Source organism: Colletotrichum graminicola (genome assembly GCF_000149035.1).
Source record: "Colletotrichum graminicola M1.001 genomic scaffold supercont1.1, whole genome shotgun sequence".
NCBI lineage: Eukaryota > Fungi > Ascomycota > Sordariomycetes > Glomerellales > Glomerellaceae > Colletotrichum > Colletotrichum graminicola.
Window position 1 is genome coordinate 1,042,457 of NW_007361005.1, and position 26,345 is coordinate 1,068,801.

General features: G+C 56.3%; 5 protein-coding genes across 5 annotated transcripts; 2 read left to right on the forward strand and 3 right to left on the reverse strand.

Moving 5' to 3' along the window:
* Window positions 1-344: 344 nt before the first annotated feature.
* GLRG_00268 (uncharacterized protein) lies at window positions 345-9,284 on the reverse strand (the record flags this gene model as incomplete). The annotated part of the gene is made up of 1 exon (XM_008090953.1): window positions 345-9,284. The coding sequence occupies one exon, from the start codon at window positions 9,282-9,284 to the stop codon at window positions 345-347; it is 8,940 nt and encodes a 2,979-aa protein (XP_008089144.1).
* Window positions 9,285-12,844: 3,560 nt separating this feature from the next.
* Window positions 12,845-13,711, reverse strand: GLRG_00269 (uncharacterized protein; the record flags this gene model as incomplete). The annotated part of the gene is made up of 4 exons (XM_008090954.1): window positions 12,845-13,158; window positions 13,207-13,323; window positions 13,381-13,494; window positions 13,594-13,711. The coding sequence occupies 4 exons, from the start codon at window positions 13,709-13,711 to the stop codon at window positions 12,845-12,847; spliced, it is 663 nt and encodes a 220-aa protein (XP_008089145.1).
* A 975-nt stretch (window positions 13,712-14,686) lies between these two features.
* GLRG_00270 (RNA recognition domain-containing protein) lies at window positions 14,687-16,843 on the forward strand (the record flags this gene model as incomplete). Its single annotated transcript, XM_008090955.1, has 6 exons — window positions 14,687-14,690; window positions 14,773-14,829; window positions 14,960-15,001; window positions 15,129-15,230; window positions 15,284-15,580; window positions 15,633-16,843. 6 exons carry the CDS (start codon window positions 14,687-14,689, stop codon window positions 16,841-16,843), a joined length of 1,713 nt encoding a protein of 570 aa, XP_008089146.1.
* Window positions 16,844-18,368: 1,525 nt separating this feature from the next.
* Window positions 18,369-21,680, reverse strand: GLRG_00271 (elongation factor Tu GTP binding domain-containing protein; the record flags this gene model as incomplete). Its single annotated transcript, XM_008090956.1, has 2 exons — window positions 18,369-21,563; window positions 21,618-21,680. 2 exons carry the CDS (start codon window positions 21,678-21,680, stop codon window positions 18,369-18,371), a joined length of 3,258 nt encoding a protein of 1,085 aa, XP_008089147.1.
* Window positions 21,681-22,821: 1,141 nt separating this feature from the next.
* GLRG_00272 (RNA polymerase I-associated factor PAF67) lies at window positions 22,822-24,461 on the forward strand (the record flags this gene model as incomplete). The annotated part of the gene is made up of 3 exons (XM_008090957.1): window positions 22,822-23,136; window positions 23,266-24,306; window positions 24,378-24,461. The coding sequence occupies 3 exons, from the start codon at window positions 22,822-22,824 to the stop codon at window positions 24,459-24,461; spliced, it is 1,440 nt and encodes a 479-aa protein (XP_008089148.1).
* Window positions 24,462-26,345: the final 1,884 nt, after the last annotated feature.

Below are 26,345 nucleotides of genomic sequence, written 5' to 3' on the forward strand. Positions count from 1 at the left end.
GTCTCTAAGGCTCTCTTCTTCAACCCCCCTTCCATGATGAAATGGTACAAAAATTATGAAACGGCCAATGTTGTAAAGTCTGCGTGTGCGACAATGTCTTTGGGCGGTGTGGGTGTGTGTATATGTGTTTACCGCCAACGCCGTGTGTCGTCGGAAGACGGAACAAAACACAGCAAAACGAACGAATCCAAATGTTTGCCTCCCTGTTCCCGCCCCGTGGTGGGCTCTAGTCTATATACCCGGCGCCGTATGCTTGAGTCCCCCCCCTGGTTTTTCATTGATTCCATCGCACTGATTTGATTACCGGCCCTGATTGCTCACTGCCAAGGCCTCGTTCGTTCCTACTATCCCGTCTTGACCCGGCTGCTCACCCCGGAGAACCGTTTCGAGCCCCTGGGGCTGTCTGCGTCGGCGTTGTTCGGGTCCTCTTCCCCCTCCGGCGTCTCTTCCCTCTTGTTCTCTTGCTTCTGGCTGTCCTCCTTCTGAGCTGCGTCGCGCTTCCGGTGTGTGAGTTGGTTGAGCTTGTCGCGGAGGAACCCGCTCCCCGCCGCCCTTCGACGATCGCCCGGTTCCACGCTCGTCCCCGACCGCGACAGAGATCTCATAGTTCCGCCGCCGGCCTGGTCGAACGGCGCCAAGCTGCCCCTGGAAGTGGGGCGCAGCAGCTCGAAGCCGACGCTTTGTGTTGGCGCGCGGCTGTCTAACGGCGTCGGCGGCGTCATCATGAGGAAGCTGGGTACGTTGGGCTGTTGGTTGCTCGATGCGCCGGTCTGTTGTGAGCGGCTACTCGCGATACTGGAGCTTCTGCTTGTGGATCGCGGTATCGGAATACTACTAGCCGAACTGCCGTGGTAGGAGCGGGGGGGCGATCGGGAGTAGTCTACCGGCGAGTTGCCGAACAAGCTTGACGAATCGTCGCTGTTGTTGATGCTTTCGGCGTCATGCTGTGATGATGACGAAGGTGCCGGTGCCGTAAGAGAGGAGCCGGTCGCCAGTTCTCGAAGCTTGCTAGTTTGTGCGCCGCTTGGGCGGTATTTGAATTTGTTCCCAATGATCGCGCCCGTATGCGAGATGAGAGCTTTGATAACTGCTTTCTTGAGAGCGAGAGCGAGATCCAGGTTAGACCAAGTCTTGTTGCGCCACTCGACCGCCGGCATGCGGAAGACAAAGTCATGCACGTCCTCGACGTTGCGGTTATCCTTGCCCTTGTAGCTGAGGCATAACACCACCGATGGCATCTTGATGTGCGCAAATGTCATGTAGTTGCTCGCACGCGACATCATCTTAGTAAGGTCATCGGACGGCTTGGCCTCTTCTGTCTTGGACTCCTTGCGCAGGCCGAAACGTGACTTCTTGCCATCGCCGGCGGCCGTACCTTCTTTTGAGGAGAAGCCGGTCGATGTACGGCCGATCCCAGGGCGGGGTTCCTTCGTTGACTTGAGCGACTCGTACGAAGGCTTCTTTGACATGGTCTTGCCGGTGCCGACGGATCGGAAGAGGCGGAACGTGTGACCTTGGCCTTCGCCCGTGTTGACTGTGAGAGACTTTTTGCTGCTGATCGACTTGGTCGGGGAGTCTGAATTCAGCGTTGGGTGAAGACGCAGCTCAAGGGAGCCTGGCCTGGTGTTGAACCCATCCTTGTCGCTAGTAGTAAGGCGGCCAGACCCGGACAGCGAGTCATCGTCTTCCTCGTCGTCTTCCGTGGGAATGTGCTTCAGCATGAACGGTGAATCGTTCTTGGCCTTGTTCTCGCCATCGATGCCGGGGAAAATGTACTCAAAGATCCGCTTGCCCACCTCACGCTCAAGTTGGATCTTCATCGGGAACAAGTTGACTTCGAAATGGTCCATAACGGGGATGCCGGCGATAGCTTCAAGCATGTACCAGTAGACTCGGATCATTTCTTGGCTGCCCAAGTCGGCCGCGCCCTTGTCGCCATCGACGTAAGGTGCAATGATTTCCGGATACATGGCGTCGGGAAGAAGGTTCAGCCCAAAGACCTTGCCGACTCTGATCAAGTTGATGTGCGAACCGTCCGCATTATCAGTTCGGTCGTACCTCACGTCCTTGAGCTGCAGCTCGACGAGTGGTTCTTTGTTGTCTCGGAGCATATGCCAAACCGTGTCTCGTGCAATGATGCTCCACTTCAAGAGGGCGTTGCTGTCAGAGTTCGTTTCGTACCTGCGCTGCGAAGACGTAATAGCCTTCATCATGAAGAACAGCTCGTCCTCGCAGGCTGCCAAGTCCCGTTCGAGGAGAAGGCGGTCCTCCCAGCCCTGCTCATCCATGTACTTGGAATAGATCTGGAAGTGGGACTTGATGTCTTGCAGTTGGCGGATGCGCTCTTGTAGCTTCTCTACCATCTCCGGTGTGCCGCTGAGATCGCTGAAGTCCGAGGCCAGCATAATCTTCTCCAGGCGCTCGCTTCGCGTTTTTTCGAGAGGCTCATTGTACATGAGTAAATCCAGTACAATGACGTACATGGCGTAGTAATCGCCAGAGTTGCAAAGAGCTCTGGCGTGTGGGAACTCGACCCAGAGGTTGTCCATCTTCCTCTCGTTGCTCGGCTGCGACGAATCGCCCGCGCCATCGGTATTGACGTCGTCATTGTATTTTAGACGCAGAGTGTTGTACTTCTCGTACCGAAGCATGGCCGAGGTCTTCTGCACCACGCGGTTGAAGCCGAAAGGATCGGTCTCGAAATCGAACATTACTTCCATGGGAACCCACGGCGGCCACGACGACGTGGCAGGGGTCCCGTATCGGCTGCCGGCATAGGTCGTGACGATTTCCGAGAAGTACGATTGATGAGTGACGAAGAACTGAGTGCTGTCCATGTTGACGAGGAATCTTCGCTGCACGAGACCGCTGACCACGTCTGCGAGTCTCTTCTTGTCCATGACCTCGACAACTTTGAGTTCCATGCCCTTCGAGGTGAGGATGACCACGTTCTTCTTATTCTTGTCGCTCTGCAGCTGGATTTGCGGAGCAATGAGTCGAACGTGGTAGCTGTTTTGTGGCGTGAACTCGTCTGAAATACCGCTCGACAAGTCTTCGATCGGCAAATTGGGGACATCATCATCGTCTTCCCCGCCAGCGTCAACATATTTCTTGCCGTCTTTCAGAATATCCTTGATGCGATCCTCAATGTCTTGCTTGAACTCGCGCTCTGCAGCATCGAGATCGGGAGAAGTGCCGGCTGTGGCACCCCCCGTGGGGGTTCTGTTCTTGCTAGCCGGCTTGGGGTTCTGTTTGGCCTTGTACTGCTCCTCTACGATATCCAGTATAAATTTGACCGCGGGTCGAGATAAGTAGTAGACGAAACCTCTCCGCTGGCTGACCTGGTGTATGTATCGAAGAACAATGTTTCGAAGGGTGTTGTTCCACTTGAAATGCAGGTTGTGAATGACGAATCGGTTGTTAAAGTCACTTTCAAACTCTGCGCCGGAGGGTATCGTCAAGGAGTCGTCCTGCTCGAGGTCGACAGACTCTTCGAACTTGCCGCCGCCACCGTTCTCCCGCCGCTTAAACGTGCTGCTGCCGTCTATGGGCGACTTGTTATTCATCTGACGGAGCATGTTCTGCAGGTAAGCCTTCTTCCTCTGCAGAATGGCGCCTTGCTGCTGCAAACTCTCGAAGGCAGCGACGAGTTTGGGGTCCTTTGAATCGTCGCGCACAACTTTAAGTTCGGCGTCTCCGAGACTTCTGCCGTAGTTCTCGATTTGGACTTCCAGCTGCTCCAGGCGTTCCTGAATGAGCTGTGCCTGGACTCGGCGGGGATCGTCATCATGGCTCATGATGCAGAAATGAGTCGGCTCGTCACCGAACGGGCTTCTACGGTCCGGATCGCCTGCAATGACACCACCGATATCCGTTTGCCGGAAGTAGGTGAGACGAGGCGCAAACGCAAGGGGGAGAATCTTGGTATCGGGGTTGGGCTCCATTGGCAAAATCCAGTCCAATTCTACAAAGTCGTCCATGTCGATCCAACTCAAGTCGTTGTCGGGAATGGTAAAACGCGAAAGATCAGCACCGTCCTCCTGCTGATTTGAGACCAGGTTGGCCATGGTACCCTTCTTGATGGCTTCCGTCGTTGTGCCCCGGATACTTGCGGAAACGGCGCGAACATCAGCTGCTGCTAGGTCGAGCTGGGCCGCGTGAAGCTTGATGCCGCTTGTCTTTCCCTTAGTTTTGCGACCGCGGTCTCGTGTGTTGAACTCCTCGCGCCTCTGGTGCAGGTCCAACATGAAGCTGTCGAAACGGACCTTGAGGCCTGTCGCAGAAACACCACTGTCGGAAGCATCTTCGGCATCCTTATGCTTATAGATGTGACTGAGGAACAGAGGTGCCAGCAAAAGATTATACTTGATGGTGGAGAGGTGCTTGCCGAACTTCTTGCTGTTTCGCTCCCGGCCTGGCCAGAGAGATCCTTGACGAATGGGCAACGCCATAGCGCCGCCAAAGAGGGACCACCAGGCAAAGAAGTGAGTGAAGAAGCGAGGTGTACAATGGACCGTGTTGTAGCTCCTTGACGACTCTACGTTGTCCGCCATCCAGTCACGGTCCACGGGGGCTCTGACTGCGATTGACAGATGAATGTGCTGGCTTCTGAATCCACGGAAGGCATCGTACGGCTGGTCCTCGGGCTTGACATGATGAGGAGCCCGCAGTACAACGTCGTAATGCGGCCGGAACTCAAAGCTGCGTTGCCCATCCTGGATTGCACGTTCGAAAACGAGGCCGGTCATCCACTGCACTTTGCCAGAGAGCTTCATCACCACTTTCTTGAAGGATGCCCCGGACTTGTAGTTGTCTTCGCCCATGAGGCTTTCATCTTCACCTGTTCGCCTCGCAGCCTCTCGGACCTGGTGGCTGTAGTCGGGGATTGCCAAGACGTATTCGCCAGAGTCGACAGTCATGAATCGCTTTGGATCGTCGTCGGCATTGATGTTCCATTTGACGTTGTTGCGCCAGCACATCAGAAAGCCTGCGCCATTGCCAGTCACGCAGTAGGGATCGCGCGTTCCTTTGAGCGCAAGATGCATGTCGCCGTCGCCCCTCCAAGCCACATGTATCCTGGAATGGAAATTGAGGCGTATCTTGTCCCAGAAACCAACTCTTTCAGAAAGATCGACTTGGGGTTTGGTAAAAGACTCAATGACCATCATCATGTCTTGGATGGCCGGCTGGTAGGCTGGACCCCAGGTAATTCTTGTTGGCAGAGCTGTGTTGATTTCAACGCGCATGTTCGAGTACGACTTGACTGGTCCAATTGTACGGCGGACGTCAATGGCAAAACCGCCTTCGTCACTGCCGCCAGCCTCGTGGTTTCGAGGGGGGATAATGTTAACCTTGATACGGCGCGTAGACTCCATTCCACGAAACTCTTCTGCTATCACAAAGTTTGTTTTCAGGGACATGGCCGGGAGCCTTGTCGACTGGCCCGCCTTCAAGCTGGGTATGTGTATAAGGGGAAGCGGGTAGTCGCGCAGGGAAATTCTGGCCTCGCCAAGGTCGATCGACACATGCATTGGAACAAGCAACCCATACTTCATATCCTTGGGCATTCCTTTTCCGACGGAGTGTATGAAGTCTGGTAAGTCTTTCATCGCGAAGGTCGGCTTGTCGATAACGAACTGGAGATCGGTGATGAGTGCGGACATGAGTGCGGGCCGTTGGGGCACCTCGAGAATATTCTCCGTGTCCTCCAGATCGTCGGGGAGTTGATCAGGACCCCAGAAAAGACCGCGGATTTCCTTCATGCCATTCCTTGCCATGACGTAGAACCGGTCGATACGCTTCTTCCAGCTCTGCGCGTTGTAAGCATCTAGCCGTGCCCGAGCCTCCTGCTCCGCTACTGAGGCTGAACCTGTGAGACCGAGGCCTCCGCCATCGGGGTCATATCTCGGTGCTCTGCCTCGTAAGCGCTCGTCGGAACGGGGTCTTCTTCCGTCTGCACTTTGGCTCCGGACCCACGAAGCTCCGCTCTGCTGCCGGCCGCGATGGAAGAGCGAACGAGCTCGCAGTTTGCCCGACTCTTTTCTTGACTCTTCATCGCGTACCTTTTTCTTTTTGACCTCGAAAGCTTCCTCTCGAGCAAGTCGCTGCATCTGCTCGACTCTACCTGCGCGATAGATCATTCCGAGCTTCCACTCGAACGCACCGTCCTCAAGCTCGAAGAGCAGTGAGTGTGTCCGGACAGACACCTTGGATACGTTCTTGGGATCACCCGGGGCTTTGTCAAGGATGTACTCATTTGTGCCGGTTTTGAAGCGATGATGAAGCTGCTTGACAGACTTCAGGGTATTGATAACGTTATCCGATATCTTGTTAACCTGAACCTCGTGTGGTACAGCGAACCTTATGGCGTCCGAGTTTACGTCGATCATCTTATCCTCGTGGTAGCCGCCGTCAGGAAGCTTCCGCCGAGACTTGCGGTAATCAACCCTGCCGCCCTTGATGCTGATCATCCTGGCCCATGTGGTTCGCATCCTGGGGGGTTTGACATAGACACGAACGAGCTTCGACATTAAGTAAGGCGCGGACCATCTGTGTCGGCCGGCCTCGACCCCGTAAACTTGCAGCATCAATTGAGGATCGTTAGGCAGCTCGGCCTTGACTTGCACAAGAGCCGCCTTGAGATCAATCGCTATCAGCTCCGGCGTGACCGTTGAGTACTCGCTCATGTCAATAAAAGGCGACTCTGGCGACATCGGAGGCGAAAGCAGGTCGCTGGTTTCCTTCCGCGGGCTCGTTGGCGACATGGGCGGTGAGCTGATATCCTGACTAGACCTCATGAAGGCTTTCCGCAAGATCATGATAGCCACACCGACTGAGTAATGGCGGAAAAGGGAGTATTGCAAGAGAACAGTACGGATTCCGGCATGGATGTGGAAAACCGGGCCTTGCTGGTCACTCAAAGCCTGGAAAGCTACCTCGAACCGCGGCATATTGACGAAAGGTTCCAGTTCGACCCTATCTTCGGATTCGACGATGTAGGCCTCCAAGCCTCTGACATGGAACGCGACTCTCCGCCCATCACCGTGGGCTTGCTGCTTCTTTCTGGGTGGCGGTGAGATAGGGCTCCTGAGCAGATCCGAGTCGGGGGCGACGGTGCGGCTGTTAGCTCGCCGCCGTGACGGCCGTCGTTGAAGTCCATCCAGCCTCTGCGCGCGGTACTCGGCAGAGAACTCGTCGAGCTGCAGAGACACCCCGCGGGTGTCATCGGAAATGTCTTCGTCGATGCCGGCAATCTCGATGCTGAAATCCGATGCTTGGAGCTGGAACTGCAGAAGCCAATATGGCATTGCGCGCAGGAAGTTCTGCTGCTTAGCGGACGTGTGTCGGTTAGGGCGCTTCTCTGGTTCCGCATTCATCCTCAGCTGTCGCACAATCTGTCTGAGACCGTCGGTGATCTCAGGTCGCACCATCTTGATGGAGGAGGTCTGCAAATTGCCCGATGCAACAACATGGACGTCCGGGGTCGCACTGAGTTGCACTTTCAGCTCGAAAGACTCGGTTTTTATCAAGTCGAATCGATTGCTCGACGACGTTTGGTAGTACAGCTCGTGGGACTGCACTCGCATGGTCGACGCAAGTGAATAGTGCAGATCTTCCACAGAGGAGTGGAACGACTCCATGTCGAGCGAAACCGACGAAATAGAAGATATGATTAAATCAAAATCGTCAGAAGCGGCGTGCTGGTCCACGGCTGGGAGAGTGACGCGGAGGACTGGCTCATGCATGGTAAATTTGATGTTAGCCTTCGGCAATAGCCTCGAAATGAGCATATGACGCGGTTGGTGGTTGATGCGTGGCCTTTTCGAGGACTTGGGCTTTAGCATGGCGACGATGAGCGGTAGGTGACGAGGGTCGAGGTCTACCGAAGGAGATGTTACTACGGAATTAGCGAAGAGAATGTTTGCATTCCTCTCCTCGGCCCCCACGTCCTGTGTCATCTCGACCGTCTTGGAGGGCAATGTTGTCTTGACAGTGGTTGTTGCCATTGGGATGTAGATCAGCCTCTCCGGCTTGCCGTCGCCGTCGTCGACGCCGACAGAGATGGACAACGCTGCGGCGAGAGCCTCGTGAGCGATGTCCTTGGACGGGAAGTACATTCTGTGGGAAGGGGACTTGGGGTCCAGGCGGTGCAAGTCGATGCCGACCTCTTTCATGGAAGCATTCAGCATGACGGGCTTGGCACTGGGCTTGACGGACTCCACCTTCTTCGTCATGCCGATAAAACTGACCGCGAACTGGACCTCCTTAACGCCCCTCAGGATCGAGCTAATGAACTCCTTCGAATCAGATACCGTCTGGATCAGTTCTTGGTCTGTGCTGCCCGGCTGGGCGACCTCGTGTATGACCTTGTCAATGAACACGTCGGCTGGCTCGTCCAGCAGTGTAGATGAGCGCGCGGCCATCTTGCATTGCTTGAGTCTATCGGCGCAAACCCGGACGTCGTCGTAGGGTATATGAACACGACCCAGCTTGAGCGCGATGGCAGCATCTCTCAGCCCGTCCAGCGCTTCATACAAAAATCCGTGAATATTCAGCGTCGCATTGTCGAGGATTTCGAGGGATTCCTTGCCCTGCGGTGTGAAAAGAACGCTGCGCAATGTCATTATCCACTCGGCCTGGCGCTGTTTCTGCTTGTTCCTGTCGGTCCGAGACTGGAAGAAGAAGCGTGCGCGGTCTACCATCTTACGCCGCGTGTCGACGGCGACGGTTAAGCTTCCGAACTGCACATCCCCCACGTCAACAACCTTGATCGTGGAATTGCTCGCGACGACGTCGACCATACGCAGCCAGTTGAGCTTGCGATGGGCCCTCTTCATCCGGTCCTTTAGCTTCATTAGATGTTTCCATGCCTGGCTCCGAGGCGGAGGGCCGCCGTTCCGACGTAATAGTGGCACCTTGGGCTGCTCGGAGGCCTGGGTCTCAGTCTCAGTCTCCTCCGCATCGGTGCTGTCCGAGTCGGTAGAACTGTCTTCGCTCTTTTTCCCCCCGAGCTCGCCAATGTCGACCGTGACGGTCAGCTCGCTGATGACGACACTCAACCATGTGGGCTGGGCAAATGTTGGGCGGTGAATGTTGAGCCCCAGGCCGCGAACCTCGATCTTGCACCCATCTCGTGGCGTGTACGCGAGCCGGCGGAGGGAGAAATAGCCTATTCTCTGTATGGATATGCCAGTAAGGATTCGGACGACGGCGAAGAGAATAAAGGAGGACAGGTAGAGGAGGACGACGACGCCGAAGATGAAGGTCGGGCTGAGCAGAGCCATAGTGAGGCCGCAAACGACTCGCGCAATCGATGGCTTCGCTATCTGTACGACCGCCAACAACAGCACAATGTTAGTCCAAAAGTGCTCTAAACGGAGTAGATGCGGGAGGAGTGAACTAAAGCTAGCGAAACAGAAGGGCGAGGCAAAGTAAAGGAGGGCGACTTGCCTAGAGAGAAGCGGATCTCTGTGGTATCCCGCACGTTTACTTCCGCTTCCAACGATCCGAGCGCGCCATGTCGTCGAGAATCGGTCTTTGGGTGTGTTTGCGAGCGGGTGATTAACAAAGTGGTGTACACTCAGCGGCTTGGTGCAGCAGAGTTCGGCGCCCGCGCGGTGCAGAGTCGACAAGGTGTGTATTACTAGCGCGAGTGGTCGGCTCCGAGGATAAGGTGAAAGTGTCGCGTGGAAGGGTCGCAAGAACAGCGGAACGTGAAAGTAAGTGGGATGCCGATCAGGTCCCTTGTTGGCCGGTCGATAGGGAGGGAGAGACAAGCACTATTGGCGGTTTGTGGGGATCGAGCGTCGTGATGACAAGAGCGTGTGGTGAGTAGTTTAATACACCACAGAAGAATAAAAAAACAAAAATATGGCGGCAATACGGTGCGGAGTATGCGTTCCGTTGGGGCAAAGGGACGAACGGACTGGAAGTCGAGTGTGGACGGGCGGTGGTGTGTCCCAAGTGTGTGGTTGTGCGTGTTTGGAGGATTTGGCGGGAAACGGCTGGCGGATCGGAGGTGCAGCTCTTGCAGAAGAGTGACGCAGTTGGAAAGGTGAGAGGACGTCGTCGTTTCGTCTGAGCCCCTTGTCCGTCTGTAGTCTGTTCTTTCTTACTGATCTCTCGGCACGAGGTGGAGGTGACTTTCCATACAGAACCCTGCAATCACTCTACTACTCCTGGTGGGCTGCTGTCCGCTCTTACGCAGTAAACCTGGACAGAGGGGAGGGATTCGTAAGGTTACAGTACGGGATTCCTTAGCGGGGGAGGGGAGGAGTGAGAGAGCGAGTGTTTGTGTGTAGGTAAGGTGTGTGTGCTTGCGCAAGATGGTATTGGTCGGATGGCGGAGGTAATTGGACAAAGAGGGTGAGGTACAATCTATGATATATTAACAGGCTGTTCAATGGAAAGATAACGGCGTTGGCGATGGCAGAATGCCAGAGCCTACGTAGCAATCAACAGACGGCTGTTGCCAGTTTGGATTTGTTTCAACAACAATAACGAGGGTAGGTATCTGTAGAGAGACAAGAAGATTGATTGCTAAGACAACGGCCTAAACGGAATATGGACTAGGAAAGACAGAACAGGAGAGAATCGCGGGTCGGCATGGGAGTGTAAAAAATAAAAATAAAAAAGGGACGGAGCGGCGGAATCCAGGAACAGGGCAGTTGGGGAATTTCGCAGGTGGAAATGACAATCACCAATAGGAAGCCCACTCCCCCCCCTACGCAGTAGTGGTTGGTCATCATCGACATCAAGTACCACGTCATTGCTCCTCGGTGAGGAGATACATGTCGTCGGTGCGCGCTCAAGTACAGCCCCGGCGCCAACGCATGGCATTCCATCACTCTCGATTAATTCCTACCCTGGCACGAAGGGAATGCTTGGCCTTTTCTGGCCCTCGTCGCTTTCCATTGGCCCTTTGTTTATTTAACTATGGGTCTTTCCAGCTGCCAGGTGTCTACAGTTTTATCATCCTATTACTTTCGCCGCGGTACGTACCCCTGCACGACATTAACTTCCTTTCCGTACCTAATACCTAGGTACAGCTCTCGTCGGGATTGGGGATTCATCATTCAACAATTAGCTGCATCAGCATCACTAGCACCAATGGACCGTGCTCCCTTTCCTCACTGCACAATTGTATTGGAGGGGACAGATGTGGCGCCGAAGCTATGGCTACTCTACCTAGGGCTACTCGAGCTAGCACGTGCAGCAAGCGCCGCCGCTTCGTCTCTCCCCCGACCCAAGTATCAATCATCCCCCGGCCCTCCCGTAGCCTCTTCCCATGGCTTCGGATTTACCAGATCCAAATTCTCGCCTCCCTTCATGGATAGAAAGCTCGGATATTGTCTCGGTGGGCGAGATAAGCCGGGCAAGGGGCATGGATTGTGTGCAGGGACCAGGAGAAGGTCGGACACCCCTCCCGCGTCTGTTCTATAGTCTTCAAACTACACTAGGTAATACCTTCACCCTTACGTAGTATGTGATATACAAGCTGATGCCTGGTCGTTCCTCGCCTACCTGCCCTGGGAGTGCTGAGCACGTCTGTGCTAGGTCCGAACAGGCCTCTGACTAGTTGACAATCCGTGTCTCCAGCCTCTCTAACTCATTGAGCCATGCCAACGTATCAGCAACCTTTTTTTCTTTCTCTCATGTCTCAATTACCGAAGTTGCGAGCTTCTCTTCCAGTCCTTCAACATGGGGTTGAAAGCTGGCCTACCTCTCGAACAGGTACGGATCCACTCCTGTTTCGATACCCCAGGTGAAACGCGAGCCGGTTCTTGTATTGAAATATATCCTTGGACTGAAGATCGTCTGTGGCATACCCAAGTGGAAGTGAGGTCGCATCCAGAGCTTCATTCTGTGCCTAAAAAAAGGTTGATACTAATCGGCTTGTGGCTAAATGAACCCAGAGAATATAATTTGCTTTCTCGGACCCTCAGGCCAGCATCCAGTTTTACTGTGGCAAGCAGACTTTGAGGCTGAGGACGTGGGCAGGTGCTAGCGTAAGACCCGACTTCGTTGTAGATAGTTCATTTCTCTACAGTTATGCGGAAACGATTCCCTCCTGCATTCCATGTCAACCTGAATGGCAATCTGACATGGCCAGGAAGCCGGCGAGTCCGGTGCTAAAGAAGCGATCCGGTCGTTACCATGGAGGGGACCCATAGGCTGCATCCATTCCTCGAAAACAAGAAGAAAAAGAAAAAATAGATTGTGGTCTGTCGAGATCTGCATTACTCTCTCTCAAAAGTTGGGCCATCCTAACTGTACGGAGGAAGCTTGTCAATATTGGGAAACACCAAAAAGCCAAGGTTCATATCCTTTGCGGCTTAGAAATCCCATTCTCTAATGCGGAGCTCTGTACAATATGGCGCTTGGAGCTCTTGTCATGCAGAATCACTCATAAGCGTCCGCCTTTACTAGCTCCTCGCTGTCTGGTACGCGCTCACACTTTTGTGGAAATCACGGCTGGCTTCAATCTGGGCCACCTTGGTCCGAGGCGAAGAACTCCACATGACATAGGTTCAAGGGTTGACAGGTCAGAGGCTGGGTGGCATCGTGCTGAGCGCAATGACCCTCTATGATGGGAGAACATCATTGAAGGCTGGAACATGTTCACAAGCCGATCGTTCTGCTTTATATGAGAAGAAGAAAGGGAGTGGGTGATGACGCACTTATACAATACTGTAATAGGTTTTGGAGAGAGGCGTGAGACTTGAAGCGAAGAAGCGCTCGAATAATTAACAGATGTCTTTAAAGTGCAGTATGGGCTTGTTGGTACATGATACTAAGACGATGGTGAAAATATTTTGTACATGGGGGACGAACATCTAACAGATTAACTCCTGGATGCCGGGGGTTGTGGTACGTCCTGGCGAGGCGGCGGGGGGTTCGCCTCCTTTGCTGCGCGCAACTCGACAATCTTCTCGTCGATGAGAGCGATTTCGGCATCGATCTTGAGCATCTTTTCGTCGATCATCTCACGATACTCGTCATCTGAGAGTTTCTTCAGAGGACTCCAGGTCGAATCGAAGAAACTCTTCTTCTTTTCGGTGACCTCGGGCCGGCCCTGCATACTATTGTAGAACGCCTGACCGGTTCCTCCAATAAGCGAGAAGACTATAACGCCGGGCACGATGTTTTTCGGACCGCCTGCGCAGTGTTAGATCTGATGGATATCCGTTGGAATAAGAGACCTACGGATCAAACCCCCGACCATGCCTGCCGTACCTCCCGCAATAGCACTTGCCTGAGCCTTGGAGGAGTTGGAGAGCTTCTCTTCACCACCCCACGCGCTCATCACCACTGTCCTCGAGACTAAAGATAGAGATCAGCGCAACGTCCCGGAGAATGAGACGATGAGGGACCACTTACGCCAATAACTTGAGCCAAGAGCGAACCATTGGATGCCGGATGCCAGAGCGAACAGAGCTGGTGTGGTGTCGCGGATAATGCCGACGGCGATGCCACTGAACATGCCAATGGTACCTGCGAGAAGCGCGTTAGCCACAGTATTGCTAGCCATATAGGTTGAGGAGACACCTGGAGGGCAAGTCTCACGTCGTCTTTCTCCGGTATCTCACTCACCAGTCAAGGCGCCAACTTTCAGGGGCGGACCCATGAGATCTACCAGGCCAGGCGGCAGCACACCACGACGAGGCCGGGTTTGCTGTTCCATTGCGCCATTCCTCATGCCATCTGCCATCGTGTGAGTGCAGCGGCAGGGTGCAGCGAGGTGTCGTTGGAATAACAAAGGTACTACTACTAGGGTCGTACAGATGGATGCAGTCGGGAAGCTGTCGTCAAGGCAGCACATGCATCAATCGGGTCGAGAATAAACAAGCGAGGTGACATTGCATATGAAATGTGTTTCGTGCAGTTTCAAAAGCGTGCATACCTGGTAGATGCATGGAAGGTGGGGGTATCGAAACATTGTTGCCTTTTTTCTCTTTCTTGTTCTTTTCTGCTGATGACCTTGAAGGTCTTGCTGCTGCGGTACGTACCTACTCGTAGGTACCTACTGGGGGGTGGGAGGCTGAGCTTGGGAGGGGTTGGGCTGGGAGGGGCGGGGGATGGCATAGAGGGGCGAGTCACTGACGAGGCGCTGAACGCTGAGTGTCAAGTCCACTGGCAGGTGAAGTCACCAGCACTTGAGCAGAGTGGCCCCCCGGAAGCCCCTCTCCAGTTGATGGGATTGTTCAATCACGGGTTTTCCCGGCCTAGCTGGCCCAAGCGTCTTTGGCGGGGCGCTAGGTAGAAAAAACCAAGCTAGCCACAGCGGGGCTAGTGCCTCCCACTCCTGGAAAATTATCCAACCCTCACAAACTTTGAATCTACCCTTCTGCCTTTTCCTGCTCTGCGCGGGTAAAACTTCGACATTTCCTCCAAAGACTCCAGCCCCAGCAAACCACCGCAAGCTGGGCCATACAAGTCTATCGCATACCCTCTGACGTATCGCCAACCCGACGACGTACTACACCATTGGTGCACGACATTCTCACTCCGACATCTCACCCTACGGAATATCCCTTCGAGATCCAACCTCTTCTCTCGCCCTCTCCCCCTCCTCTCTCTCTCTCCGCACCCTTAGCGAATAGCCGCACCGTTCGGTTCCCTTACCAACTCCCCGCATCGCGCATCGATCAGATTCGACGCGCGAAGCCACCTCAACACCGCAATCATGGGTTCGTACCCCCCTTACCCTTCTGTCGCGGAATATACTGCCTCGCCCGAAAGCTGGACAAAGACTAACCCGTGTCATCATAGCGCCCAAGAAGAAGGAGCAGGTGAAGATGGCGCTTGGTGACTTCCTCCAGGACTCAAGTCAGTCGCAACCCCTCCGCCTCCCCGACGACCGTCTCCTTGCAGAGACCCCGGCCTGCCGCACAGTCGGTCCTTGATCGACCCGACTGTATTGCTGCGCACATTGTGGACATGGGCTGACATCAGGCAGGCTACGGAGGATCGTGGGCCGATGAGGTCGAGGATACGTTCAGTAAGTTTCTGCCGCTGCCAGACTTCGTTTCCAAAGTTGTGCTAACAGTTCTATAGCCGGTACGCCACTGCTCCACGGCTCAATACCGTGCCCTAAATTTTCTTTTTCCACTGACATGTGCTTGCAGGCACTCAGGCTCTGCCTGCCCCCGAGCGTGCTGGCTACCGTCCCAGCCAAGGTGGCTGGGGTAGCAGCGGTGCCGGCGCTGGCGGCGACCGTTCCGAGCGAAGTGAGTTCACAATTCAGACGAACGCAGCTGGCATTCATCTAACCGTTGCGCAGGAGACTACGGCGGCTATTCTTCCATTCGCGAAAACCTTCCTCAGAAGCTTCCCGAGAGACCTCCTTACACCGCCCACCTCGGCAACCTGTCGTACGATGCCACCGAGGAGACCGTCAACGAGTTCTTCGAGGGTTGCGATATCGTCAGCGTCCGCATCATCGAGGACCGCGAGCAGCAGCGCCCCAAGGGTTTCGCCTACGCCGAGTTCAAGGATCTCGAGGGACTGAAGCAGGCTCTGACTCTGGATGGCCAGACCTTCCAGGGACGCGCTATTAGAATCAAGATTGCCGATCCTCGTAAGTAATCCTCGTTGAACGAATGCTCTCACAGCTGCTGACATGTCATCAGCCCGTGGCGGTGACCGTGGCGGTGAGTCCAACCGCGACTTCAGCGACTGGTCTCGCAAGGGGCCTTTGCCCGACCTGCCTGGACGTGGCGGCAACGACCGTCGCCCCTCTGAATTCGGTGAGCGTCGTGGACCTCGCGAGCCCCGTGAGCCCCGCGAGGATGACGGCAAGGTCCGTGACTTCGGCAACTGGGAGCGCAGAGGCCCCCTCTCTCCCGTTGCTCCCAGGGAGACTGGCTCCCGTGAAGGCAGCCGTCCCCGCACCAACGACGGACCCCGTGAGTTCCGCGACCGCCGTGAGTCTCCCGCCGCTTGGGGTGAAGGCCAGGGCCCCCGCCAGGACTCTCGCCCTCCCCGCCCTGAGCGCGTCCCCACCGCTGCCGAAAAGGACAATCAGTGGAGATCCAACATGCGCCCCGACGCCTCTGGCAAGTCCGCCAGCCACTCTCGCGATGGCAGCGAGGCCCCCTCTTCCCCTGCCGCTGCTCCTGCGGCTCCCGTTGGCCGTCCCAAGTTGAACCTGGCCAAGCGTACCGTATCCGAGGCTCCCGACGTCATGTCTCCCTCGGCAACTGACTCCAAGGCCAGCCCCTTTGGTGCCGCCCGTCCTATCGACACTGCCGCGAAGGAGCGTCTGATTGAGGAAAAGAAGCAGCAACAGCTGAAGGAGAAGCGTGAGGCTGAGGAGAAGGCCAAAGAAGAGCGCCGTCTCGCCAAGGAGGCTGCTGCTAAGGAGGCCGAGGAGAAGGCTCAGCGCGAGGCTGAAGCCGCCGCCAACGGCGAGAACAAGGAGGCCGAGGAGGCCCCCAAGGAGCAGGCTGCGCAGGAAGGCGAGGCCCCCAAGGAAACGAGCGGTTCCGACGAGCAGAAGGTACCTATCCGATCCAAGGAGCCCCGGGAGCCCAAGGAGGCGCCCAAGTCTCGCGCTACCGAGGCCAACAGCTGGAGATCCGCTGGACCTCCTCGTGGCCCCCCGTCTGGACCTCGCGGTGGTCGCGGTGGAGCTCGCGGCGGCGGTCGATTCGAGGGCGGACGTGAGGGCGGCCGCGAGGGTGGCCGTGCTCCCCGCTCCAACGGCCCTCCCGCCGAGAAGCAGTCACCCGGTTCTCCGTCCGCTGAGCCCGCCGACGGTTCTGCGCCTGTCGAAGACGACGGTTGGACCACGGTCCCTAACAAGGGCCGTCGCAACGTCGGCCCGCGGGGCTCCGCCTAGAGGGCGGGCGTGCGCAGTCCGATCATGATTCAGCGTCCAGCCGGACCTGGTGGGGTTGAGTCCGCATTTGTCACCGAGAAGATGCGCCCGCGTGTATGTATGCGCGGCCTAGACGATGTTTCTCGTCACATATACCCAGATGACTCCGAATACGATTGTGACGAACGAATTTACGCCACGAACCGCTTAATTGGGGCTTGAAGGGCATGATTATCTTCTTTTTCGACACTTGGCTTCCCTCCAACGAACTAAACCCGGCTCATTACGGATCCGCTGAAGAAAAAAAACACCTTTCCTTTTAACTCGGCACCCTCTGCGGTCTTCGCTTCCAATGGCTTGCCATTGAGGGCAAGGCAACGTCTCCTCGACTCTCAACGACTGGAGAAGGCGCGCACTCTCGCACGCATTCATCGGAGTTTGCGAAGTGGTTACTAAAAAAAAGCTGGCGGCTCATGGATGTTGGAAGGAAAGGGGCTCATGACCATGTTTTTTTTTTCTTTTCTCCTTTCTCATTGTTCTCTCATTTCCTTTGTTCTCTCCCCTCTGCTGTACTCGGAACCTCATCCGGAAAAAAGGGGGGTGTCAAAGATCAGCGAAACCTCTCGGCCAGGATTTTTTCTGCTCCCAGTGATAAAAGGGGAGCATAGGGAATCCACACAAATTTCAAGCAAAGCTTACTACTACTATCACTCTCGGCTTTCTCCCATCCACCCCTCCCTTGTTGGCGGAACGCGACGCGTAGTGCAACGATAGATGATGACTCGCTCCCAGAGTTGATGGACTTTTTTATTTTTTACTAAAAAGATGTATGGACGCTTGTTCGATGACTGATGATTTCTTGCCGGACGCTCCCGACTCCTCTCTTCACTCAGAAACCAAACCCATCATGTGTGTGTTTTGTGGATTGCTTTCTTTGCGAGATGCCTTTTTTCTTTTTTCTCGCGTCTGTCTCACTCTTTTCTCCCCACCTTCCGATACCAAAAAGAATGAAGGCGAGAAGAAGCTCCGGCGATGGGACGGGGCAAACAACATGGAGGCGGAAGGATGCGTGTTTTTTTTTCTTTCTTTTTTTTTTCTCTCTCTTTTTTTTATGTCGCTGTGCCGACTATAAGGTCGTTGGTGGTCATGGGTAATTTTCGGGGTGACGAGCTCACCAGGCCCCCCACCCCGCCTTGGTCAGGTGCAAAAGAATAGAGGATAGGCGAGAGCGAATGAATTGAAAAACAGTACGAGTATATACCGTTGTGTCCCGCGGCGAGTGAGTAGTTGTCGTGAGAGGGTGCCGCGTAGTGAGTTCACGTATACCGACAGGGCATCATGCATTCTCATGCGGCGGTAGTTTGAATCGCGGTCAACTACAATTGATTATACGTGTTTGTGATGCCTGATATTTTCCATTCCTCATTAAAAAGAAAAAAGAAAAACATAAAAAAAGGTCCATGTTCTAGTTGCTCCTACTTTCTAACCCACCCTTTTTCTAACGCTTCAGATTTATCCCCCGCAACATCATTACACCAAATCTACCTCACCTCTTCAGCGTCTTCTGCTTCTCCGCGTCTCTCGCGACGTTCCTCCCCTCGACCAGCAGCCCCTTCTTCCTCCGCACGCCGTCCATGTACCGCTTGGCGACGTTCTCCTTGTCCGCCAGCTCGCCGAGGTCCTCGAGGTCGTCCTCGGTGAAGGGCACCCAGAAGGGGTCCTCGTCGAGGACCTCGTAGCCGGCGAAGATGAGCTGAGGCTGGGCGGCGCCGCTGGTGCGCTTGCGCATCTCGTCGGCGAAGCCGAAGGACTCGGCGACGGGGAGGACGGATTGGATGGTGAAGAAGGGCGTGCCCTCCTTCATGGCCTCGGAGAGGACGCGGCCGCGGCGGCGCGTGAGCACGTCGTAGACGCGGCCGAGGACTTCGGTGGACGCCTGGATCTCGACGCTGTACATGGCCAGCATCAGCCGAGGCGACCAGTCGAGCATGCCTGCGCGCAGGGACGCGGTGAAGGTCTTGATGACCTCGCCCGTGAGGCGCGGGAGGCGGTCGCGCGCCGTCGGGGCCGTGGGCTCGTCCTCGGTGGCGTTGATCACCACGTCCTCGACGAAGACGGCGATGCCCTGCACCGGCTCGTGGCAGAGCGGGCCCTGGGCCGTCGCGAGCTGGAAGGCATAGGGGATCTTGTCTGCGACGTGAACGGGGCGGAGAGCCTCGTTGGCCTGGGGCGCCGCGGCCGCGGCGGGCGAGAAGAGCTTCGTGAGGAGGCCCTCCTTGGTCGCGTCGATGAGCAGGTTGGGACCCGTGCGGCGGGGGCCGAATGAGGCGATGCGGTCGACGGCAGACTTGAAGTGCTCGCGGCCGCCGCGGGTGGACTCGAGAGCGGCCTGGAGGTCGCGCTTGAAGTCGTCGAGCGACATGGTCTTGGCGGCCGTCAAGTCCGTGTCGATGTCAATCTTCTCCTCGCCGTTGGCGGCGTCGCTGGCGGCGGCGCCAGACTCGGGGGGTTGCTCCTCCGACGTGTCGCCATGCGAGGCAGCGGTGCGGTCCGAGTACATGCGCTTGACGACGTCGCCGTTCTTGAGGAGGAATTCGATGGCATCGGCGGGCAGGGGGCGGACCTGGAGACGGATGGAGACCTGCTTGGAGGATGTGGTGCCGACGACGACGCCGCGGCCGAGCTCCTTATTGGCCGGGGGCCGCATCTCCTCGGCGCGGACGATGGTCTCGCGGTAGGGGACGATGGGGGCGCCGGCCTGGATGTCGCAGCGGGCGAAGCGCTCCTTGAGGTCTGTCAGGCAGCGCTCGAGGTGCAGCTCGCCGGCGGTCAGGAGGACGTGCTCGCCGCTGCTGAACTGCTCGTACTCGGCGCAGGGGTCGGACTGGACGAGCAGCCGCAGGCCGTGGATCATCTTGTCGAGGTCTGCCGGGTTGACGGGCTCGAGGGCGACGCGGACTATGGGCTTGCCGAGATTGGCGACGCCCGCGAGGTTGACGGCGCCTTCGAGCTTACTGCACAGGGTGCCATTCTTGAGCAGGTGGCCCTCGAGGCCGCCGATGCCGAAGACGACGCCCGCGGGGACTGACTCGAGCGACTCGAGGTTGCGGCCCATGAGCATGTAGAGCGCCGTGACGGTGATCTGCTTCGACTGCGGGTTGGCGCCGGGGTTCGAGGGGGACCATTTGGGCGGGATGACCCAAAGGGAGTCGCCGACGGAGAGGGTGCCGGAGTACATGCGCGCAAAGCCGATGAGATGCTCCGGATCGACCTCCTTGTCTTCGTGCTCGGGGGCGTAGTCGTCTAGGTTGACCTCCTCGAGGGCCGTCGCGAGGTCGTTGACGCCGTTGGCGCCGGACGGGGCCGCGGCCTGGGCGCGCGCCGCCTCCGCCCGCTTCTTCCGCGCGAGCTCCCTCGCCTCGTCAGCCGTCAGCTGGCCGGGCTTGCGTTTGTTGTGGGGCAGCTCGCTCTCGGGGACTGAGACCATCTTGCTAACGTACGCAACCACGGGGTCCGACGGGCCCGTCTTGAAGGACACCATGGCGTCCTTGATCGCATCATCGACGGAGCCCGCGCCGGGGACGTGCTCGAGCATCTCGGGCAGCCGCTCGGCCTGCGCTACCGGCGGTGACGGGAGGGACTCGATAACGGAGACAAGCATCGCCGTCGACAGCGGGAGCCAGGACGAAAAGATGGTCGTCAGGAGCAGCCGGGGGTCCCTGGAGCGCATGATGTGCGGGGGGATGGTGAGCCCGAGGGACTTTGTGATCTTCTCCAGCAACGCCGGGTCGCCCCGGCCCTGATCGCCGCCGACGGTGGCCTGATAGACGGTCCAGATGGGCTCCAGCACCAGCTGAACGAACATGGGCTTCAGGTTCCTCCCCTTAAGATGCTTCTGGCCTAGGATCTTCTTGGTCTTGGGATCGAGGTAGAAGCTGCCCCAGAGCACCTTCTCCATCGTGCCCCTCTTGATGCCGAGCTTCTTCTCGTACAAGCTCGCAAACTGTCTGACTGTAAAGGCCCACCCGTCGATGGCGCTACTGAAGATGACGTTGTTCTTCTCCGGCGCAAAATAGAGGTCCTCGTCGTCCCTCTCCTGGAACTGCAAGTCGCCCGAATCCGTTGTCGTCGTCGTCGTCGAATCCGTGCCCGCCTCCCTGGCGGCAGCGGCTTGGACACGCTCTTCCATACGCTCGCGCCAGTTGAGGTCCTCTTCCATGCGCTCCCCTTGGAAGAAGCTGCCCAGCACGGCGTTGACCTGTTCGAGGATCTTGCTGAGGTGCGTGTAGGCCTCGGCGGGGGACATCTTGAGTTCGGTGACAAGGCGGTCGATCTTGTTGATGACGAGGAGGGGCTTAAGCTTCTCAGTCCACGTCTGTCTCAAGACAGTGACGGTCTGACTACAGACGCCCTCGACAGCGTCGACGAGGACGACGGCACCGTCGCACAGGCGCGATGCGATCGAGACCTCGCTGCTGAAGTCGATGTGGCCAGGCGAGTCGATGAGGTTGATGAGGTACTCCTTAGCCTCGGGCTCGGCGTCCGGTGCGGAGCGGCGCAACATGGAGAAGTAAAGAGAAATGGCGGAGGATTCCATGGTGATGCCGCGCAGCTGCTCGTCGGGCCGCGAATCGAGGTAGCGGATCTTGCCGGCGAGCTTGGGGGAGATGATGCCGTTTGTAGCCAAGAGGGCGTCTGTTAGAGACGTCTTGCCATGGTCTACGTGGGCCAGGATACAGATCTAGAGGTGTTTATTAGTGATGACAGACATACATGTGGGACAAGGAGAGCATACATTTCGCACATCAGTAGCATGCCTTTGGAGTCTAGCCAACTTATCGGGGGTGACGACAGGCATGACGGGCACTTATGCCGTAAGGGAAAGAAGACAGGAAAGAAAGCAAGGAAGGGCGGTGATGGGGCTGAAGGGGGTATCAAAAGACGTATGGACAGAAGGAAATGCCAGATGGAAGAACTGAGGAAGTGGATGGAAGAGCAGGCAGGCTTCAGTGTAAAAATATGTGAAAGCCGCCGAGCAGCCCTCGAGGCTTTTAACGCAAGTGCTCAAGTAAGGGAGGGGCCTGGTAAGAGTGGGAGAGGGTTTCCAAGGCGAAGATTGATGTTGACGATGGCGCTGGTGGTGATGATGATGCTTTCTCCCAAGTAATTGGTGTTGGCTTGTGACTAATATATTGGCCTGGTCTGGGTTGGAAATGGAACGGGGACTCAAGAAAAGAGGGAAAAAATCGCTGTGATTCGCCACCGTTGTAAGAAGTTTTGCACGGATATGCCAATGACTCTCTGTCTCTAGAACCAGCAACCTATGTCAAGATTAAGGAGATGGGGGTTGAGGTCAGCTCAAAGCGGTTGGATACTTGGATGAGCGATGAGTAATTCTGTATAGTGTATGTATATATGCAGCTTTTCTGGGTCTTTCTGTCCCCCAAGTTGTTTTACCATACCTATAGAGGGAGGGGGAGGATCGGTCGATTTGGGGAGTGGGTGAATTACCTCAGCGGGCCCAGCGTCTCTACCCCGCCACGAGAAACAATAGAAAAAACGTACAACATGATTCCCCGCCAAAATGCCGCCTAGACGCATTAACTACGCGTACCGCATATCGGCTTAACGGGGAACCACTGGGGGAACCGAACCCTAATCGCAAAAAACCACTTGCTCTCACTTTGCGATACCTCAGCAAACGCGCGCCCCCCTCAGAGGAGAATAGAGGAAATTTTTCGTCGAGAAATCCACCCCCACCCAATCCCTCTCCTTCGACCGAACCCCCCCCCTCCCTCCCGACCGCCCGCCCATCTGTCCTCAACACCAAAAGTTGACGGCATCACGACGCTCGCCTAGTCGCACCCCTACCTTTCGGATCCGTCAATTTCCTTCCGTAGTGGGAAATAGATCCGGCTCGCACACACACACACACACACACACACACACACACACACGCACACACACATTCATACACACTCTCACACCGACCACCCATCATGAGCGGCTACCAGAATGGAGAGCGGCCCGCCCGCGCCATCGACGACGACAGCGACGTCGAGGAGGAGGCCCTTGTCAACGACTACAAGGAGCAGGTCCAGTACGAGGACAACATCGGCGATGACCTTGAGCAGTCCAGCTCCCTCACCATGGCTCAGCAGACGGACGACATCCAGTCGCGCCTCGCCGCCGCCGCCCAGCCCCTCGACTTCTCCGCGCCCCTCGAGGTCAAGTTCCAGAGCTACGACTCGTACTGCAGTCTTTTCCACTTCATCCTGAACAGTGAGGGTCCCGTCGACCTCGAGCCACCCTCGGTATGTCCCCATTCCCTCATTCTCCTCCCCCCACCTCAGGTCACAATTGCCGTCATGACCAACGCATAGCCGATGATGGGGAAATGAAAAAAAAAAAAATACTTGATGCTAACGGTGCGTGTGCTGTAGTATTACTGGGCATGGGACGTCATCGACGAGTTCATCTACCAGTTCAACTCCTTCTCCTCCTACCGCATGCGCATCGCCCGCCAGGGCAACAACGAGGAGGAGATGCAGGTCCTCAAGGAGAACCCCAACACCTGGGGCTGCTACTCGGTCCTCAACGTCCTCTACTCGCTCATCCAGCGCTCCCAGATCACCGAGCAGCTGGCCGCCATGCGCCGCAACGAGGACCCCATGGCCGTCGCCGGCGAGTACGGCAACAAGAACCTGTACCGCATGCTGGGCTACTTCTCCATCATCGGCTTGTTGCGCGTGCACTGCCTGCTCGGCGACTTCAGCCTCGCCCTCAAGACGCTCGACGACATTGAGCTCAATAAGAAGGCCATGTTCGCCCGCGTCATGGCCGCCCACTTCACCACGTACTACTACGTCGGTTTCTCCTACATGATGATGCACCGCTACGCCGATGCCATCAAGATGTTCAGCCACATCCTGGTCTACGTCTCCCGCACCAAGAACTTCCAGAAGAACGCCCAGTACGACTCCATCACGAAGAAGAACGACCAGATGTACGCCCTCATCGCCATCTGCGTCGCCTTCCACCCCACCCGCCTCGACGACACCATCCACTCGGCTCTGCGCGAGAAGTACGGCGACCAGCTCCTCAAGCTCCAGCGCGGCGGCCCCGAGTCCCTGCCCATCTTCGAGGAGCTCTTCCGCTCCGCCTGCCCCAAGTTCATCTCCCCCGTGCCCCCCGACTTTGAGAACCCCGAGTCCAACATCGACCCCGTCGAGCACCACCTGGCCGTCTTCATGGAGGAGGTCAAGGTCAACATGTGGAGCCCCACCGTCAAGTCCTACCTCCGCCTGTACACCACCATGGACCTCAATAAGCTGGCCGGCTTCCTCGAGGTCAAGCCCGACGAGCTCCGCTCCTGGCTTCTCGTCAACAAGCAGCGCACCAAGCAGCTGCGCTGGACCGACCACCCCAGCCTGCTCGACGGCGACCTCGTCAACATCAGCGACCTGGACTACGCCATGCAGGGTGTAAGTAGTTCCCCGGCCCCTCACTCAACCCGTTTGCTCCCCGTGAAATCGTCACTAACCCGGCCACATAGGATCTCATTCACATCTCGGAAGCCAAGGTGGGCCGCAAGCTGGTGGACTGGTACCTCCGCAACCTGTCCCGCACGTACGCTTGAGCGATCGTAGCACACTACGGTCTACGCAACCCAGGAAGGCAAGGCGGGTACGAGTCAGCGGGCCGCGTGAAGGAAAGAGAAGAGAGCACGACGACGAAAGATATAAAATCTGGTGAGCGTTGGCGGGGGCACATGTGTCCCGCGCGTATGTAGTTACCAAAGACCTGCCAGCGGAAGGGGCGGAAGAACATACTCTCTTCCCCTCGCGCTTGACGATACCAGTGGATGTCGAGGCAGAGAGAGAGAGAGAGACAGAGAGAGAAGTGAACAAAAAAAAAAGAACACTTGGGAAGAGAATGGGAGGGCCCCGGCAGAGGGATGCTCGCATTGTTACGGCGTTCAGGCGTCTTTGCTTCCTGGAACACTGGACCTGGTTCGGCTGGGGGCGGGATGAAGTGAACCAAAGGGAAATAAATTAGAATTATAAGTACGATGCCCAACCGAAGCTTTTTTATTCTTCTTCTTTCTTTCTTTCTTCTTCAAGGCACCACCGTGCAGTTTGCTGCAGGGACTGGACGGGGAGGTACGTTGCGGACGCCGAGAGCTGAAGTGAAGTGGCCCAGGGTTGAAAAGCAAGCAAGCAAGCAAAAATATCAGTGTCGAAAACCCAAAATCGGTAAGACTGAGTAGGCAGCCGGCCAGGCCGGCCCGCCTGTCCGTAGAAGCCAGAGTTTTTGCCCGGCAGCAAGCCACAACAGTCTTATCAGATACCTTGCCTCGCGTCTTTCTGAAAAGGGGGGGTGAAGGGGGGGGTTGGGGGGGAAGGAGAGAAAAGAAAAGAAAAGAAAAGAAAAGAAAAGAAAAGAAAAGAAAAGAAAAGAAAAGAAAAGAAAAGAAAAGAAAAGAAAAGAAAAGGGAAAAGCAGAGTGGGAAAGGCATTTGCCGCCCGTCTTTGTCGTTTCTCGCGATAGGTACGCCCTTGACGCTGATCAACCTCCCCGCCCCCCTCTGCCCCCGCCGCGAAGCGCGGGAATGTATCGAAAATTACGGAGTACTGTGAATGAACACGCGTCTAGGCACGTTTATCCGGGAAAGATTGCATGCAACGTTGTATGCTCGACAAGCTTAAGGTTCAGATCTACATTGTGCTTTGTGGAAATGCCAAGACCAATATATATATATATACATAAGAAGATACGGCAGATGGAGAGTGATGGATAATGAGGGGCTATCTTGGCCCACATCGGCATGTCGATGAGGGGAGAGGGGGATGTTGGTATCGAAACGATTAGGTAGGCAAGGGAAAAAAGGACGCTGGATTTCTCGCAGTTACCCAAGACATCCCACATATTATCCGATGATTTATCTGTGACGAAGATTGAGCGGATCCCGCGGGGGAACAGGTTCCGTTTCACGCATTGCCGTAGTAGCCGCCGCGACGGCAGACCGGGGAAATGGTCGGTCGGCCGGGGACGGGTACGGGATGGACCGCTGGAGTAGTGTGTGTGTGTGTGTGTGTGACTTTCCAAATCCCCCAGGCCAATATGGGTAGCCACGGGGCATGTGCGAGGCTAGTTTGTTTAACGTTCGCCGGTGTCTCACGTTATTCTTCTTAGCTGGCCCGGAGCTGTGCACCTAGAGTCTTGGCTGAGTTCTCTGCGAGTCAAATTCCGCCCTGTGTGCATGCGTGTGCCCTTCTCTGCGAGTCTTGGAATTGCCAAGACCTGTTGGCGTCTTTGAAGGTGTGCGTTGGAGAGCCTGGATATCAAACATCACGGGTTGCGCCTGACGTCGGTCTCTTGTCCCGGGACCAATCCGTATCCCCTCTCGGCACCAACTGCTGGGATGCCGCCGGACGGATGAGCATGGTGACACGGTCGATGAACGGTCGTTGCTCGGCTATCGTAGGCATTTCGGCATGCACGCTAGCCATTGCAGATGATT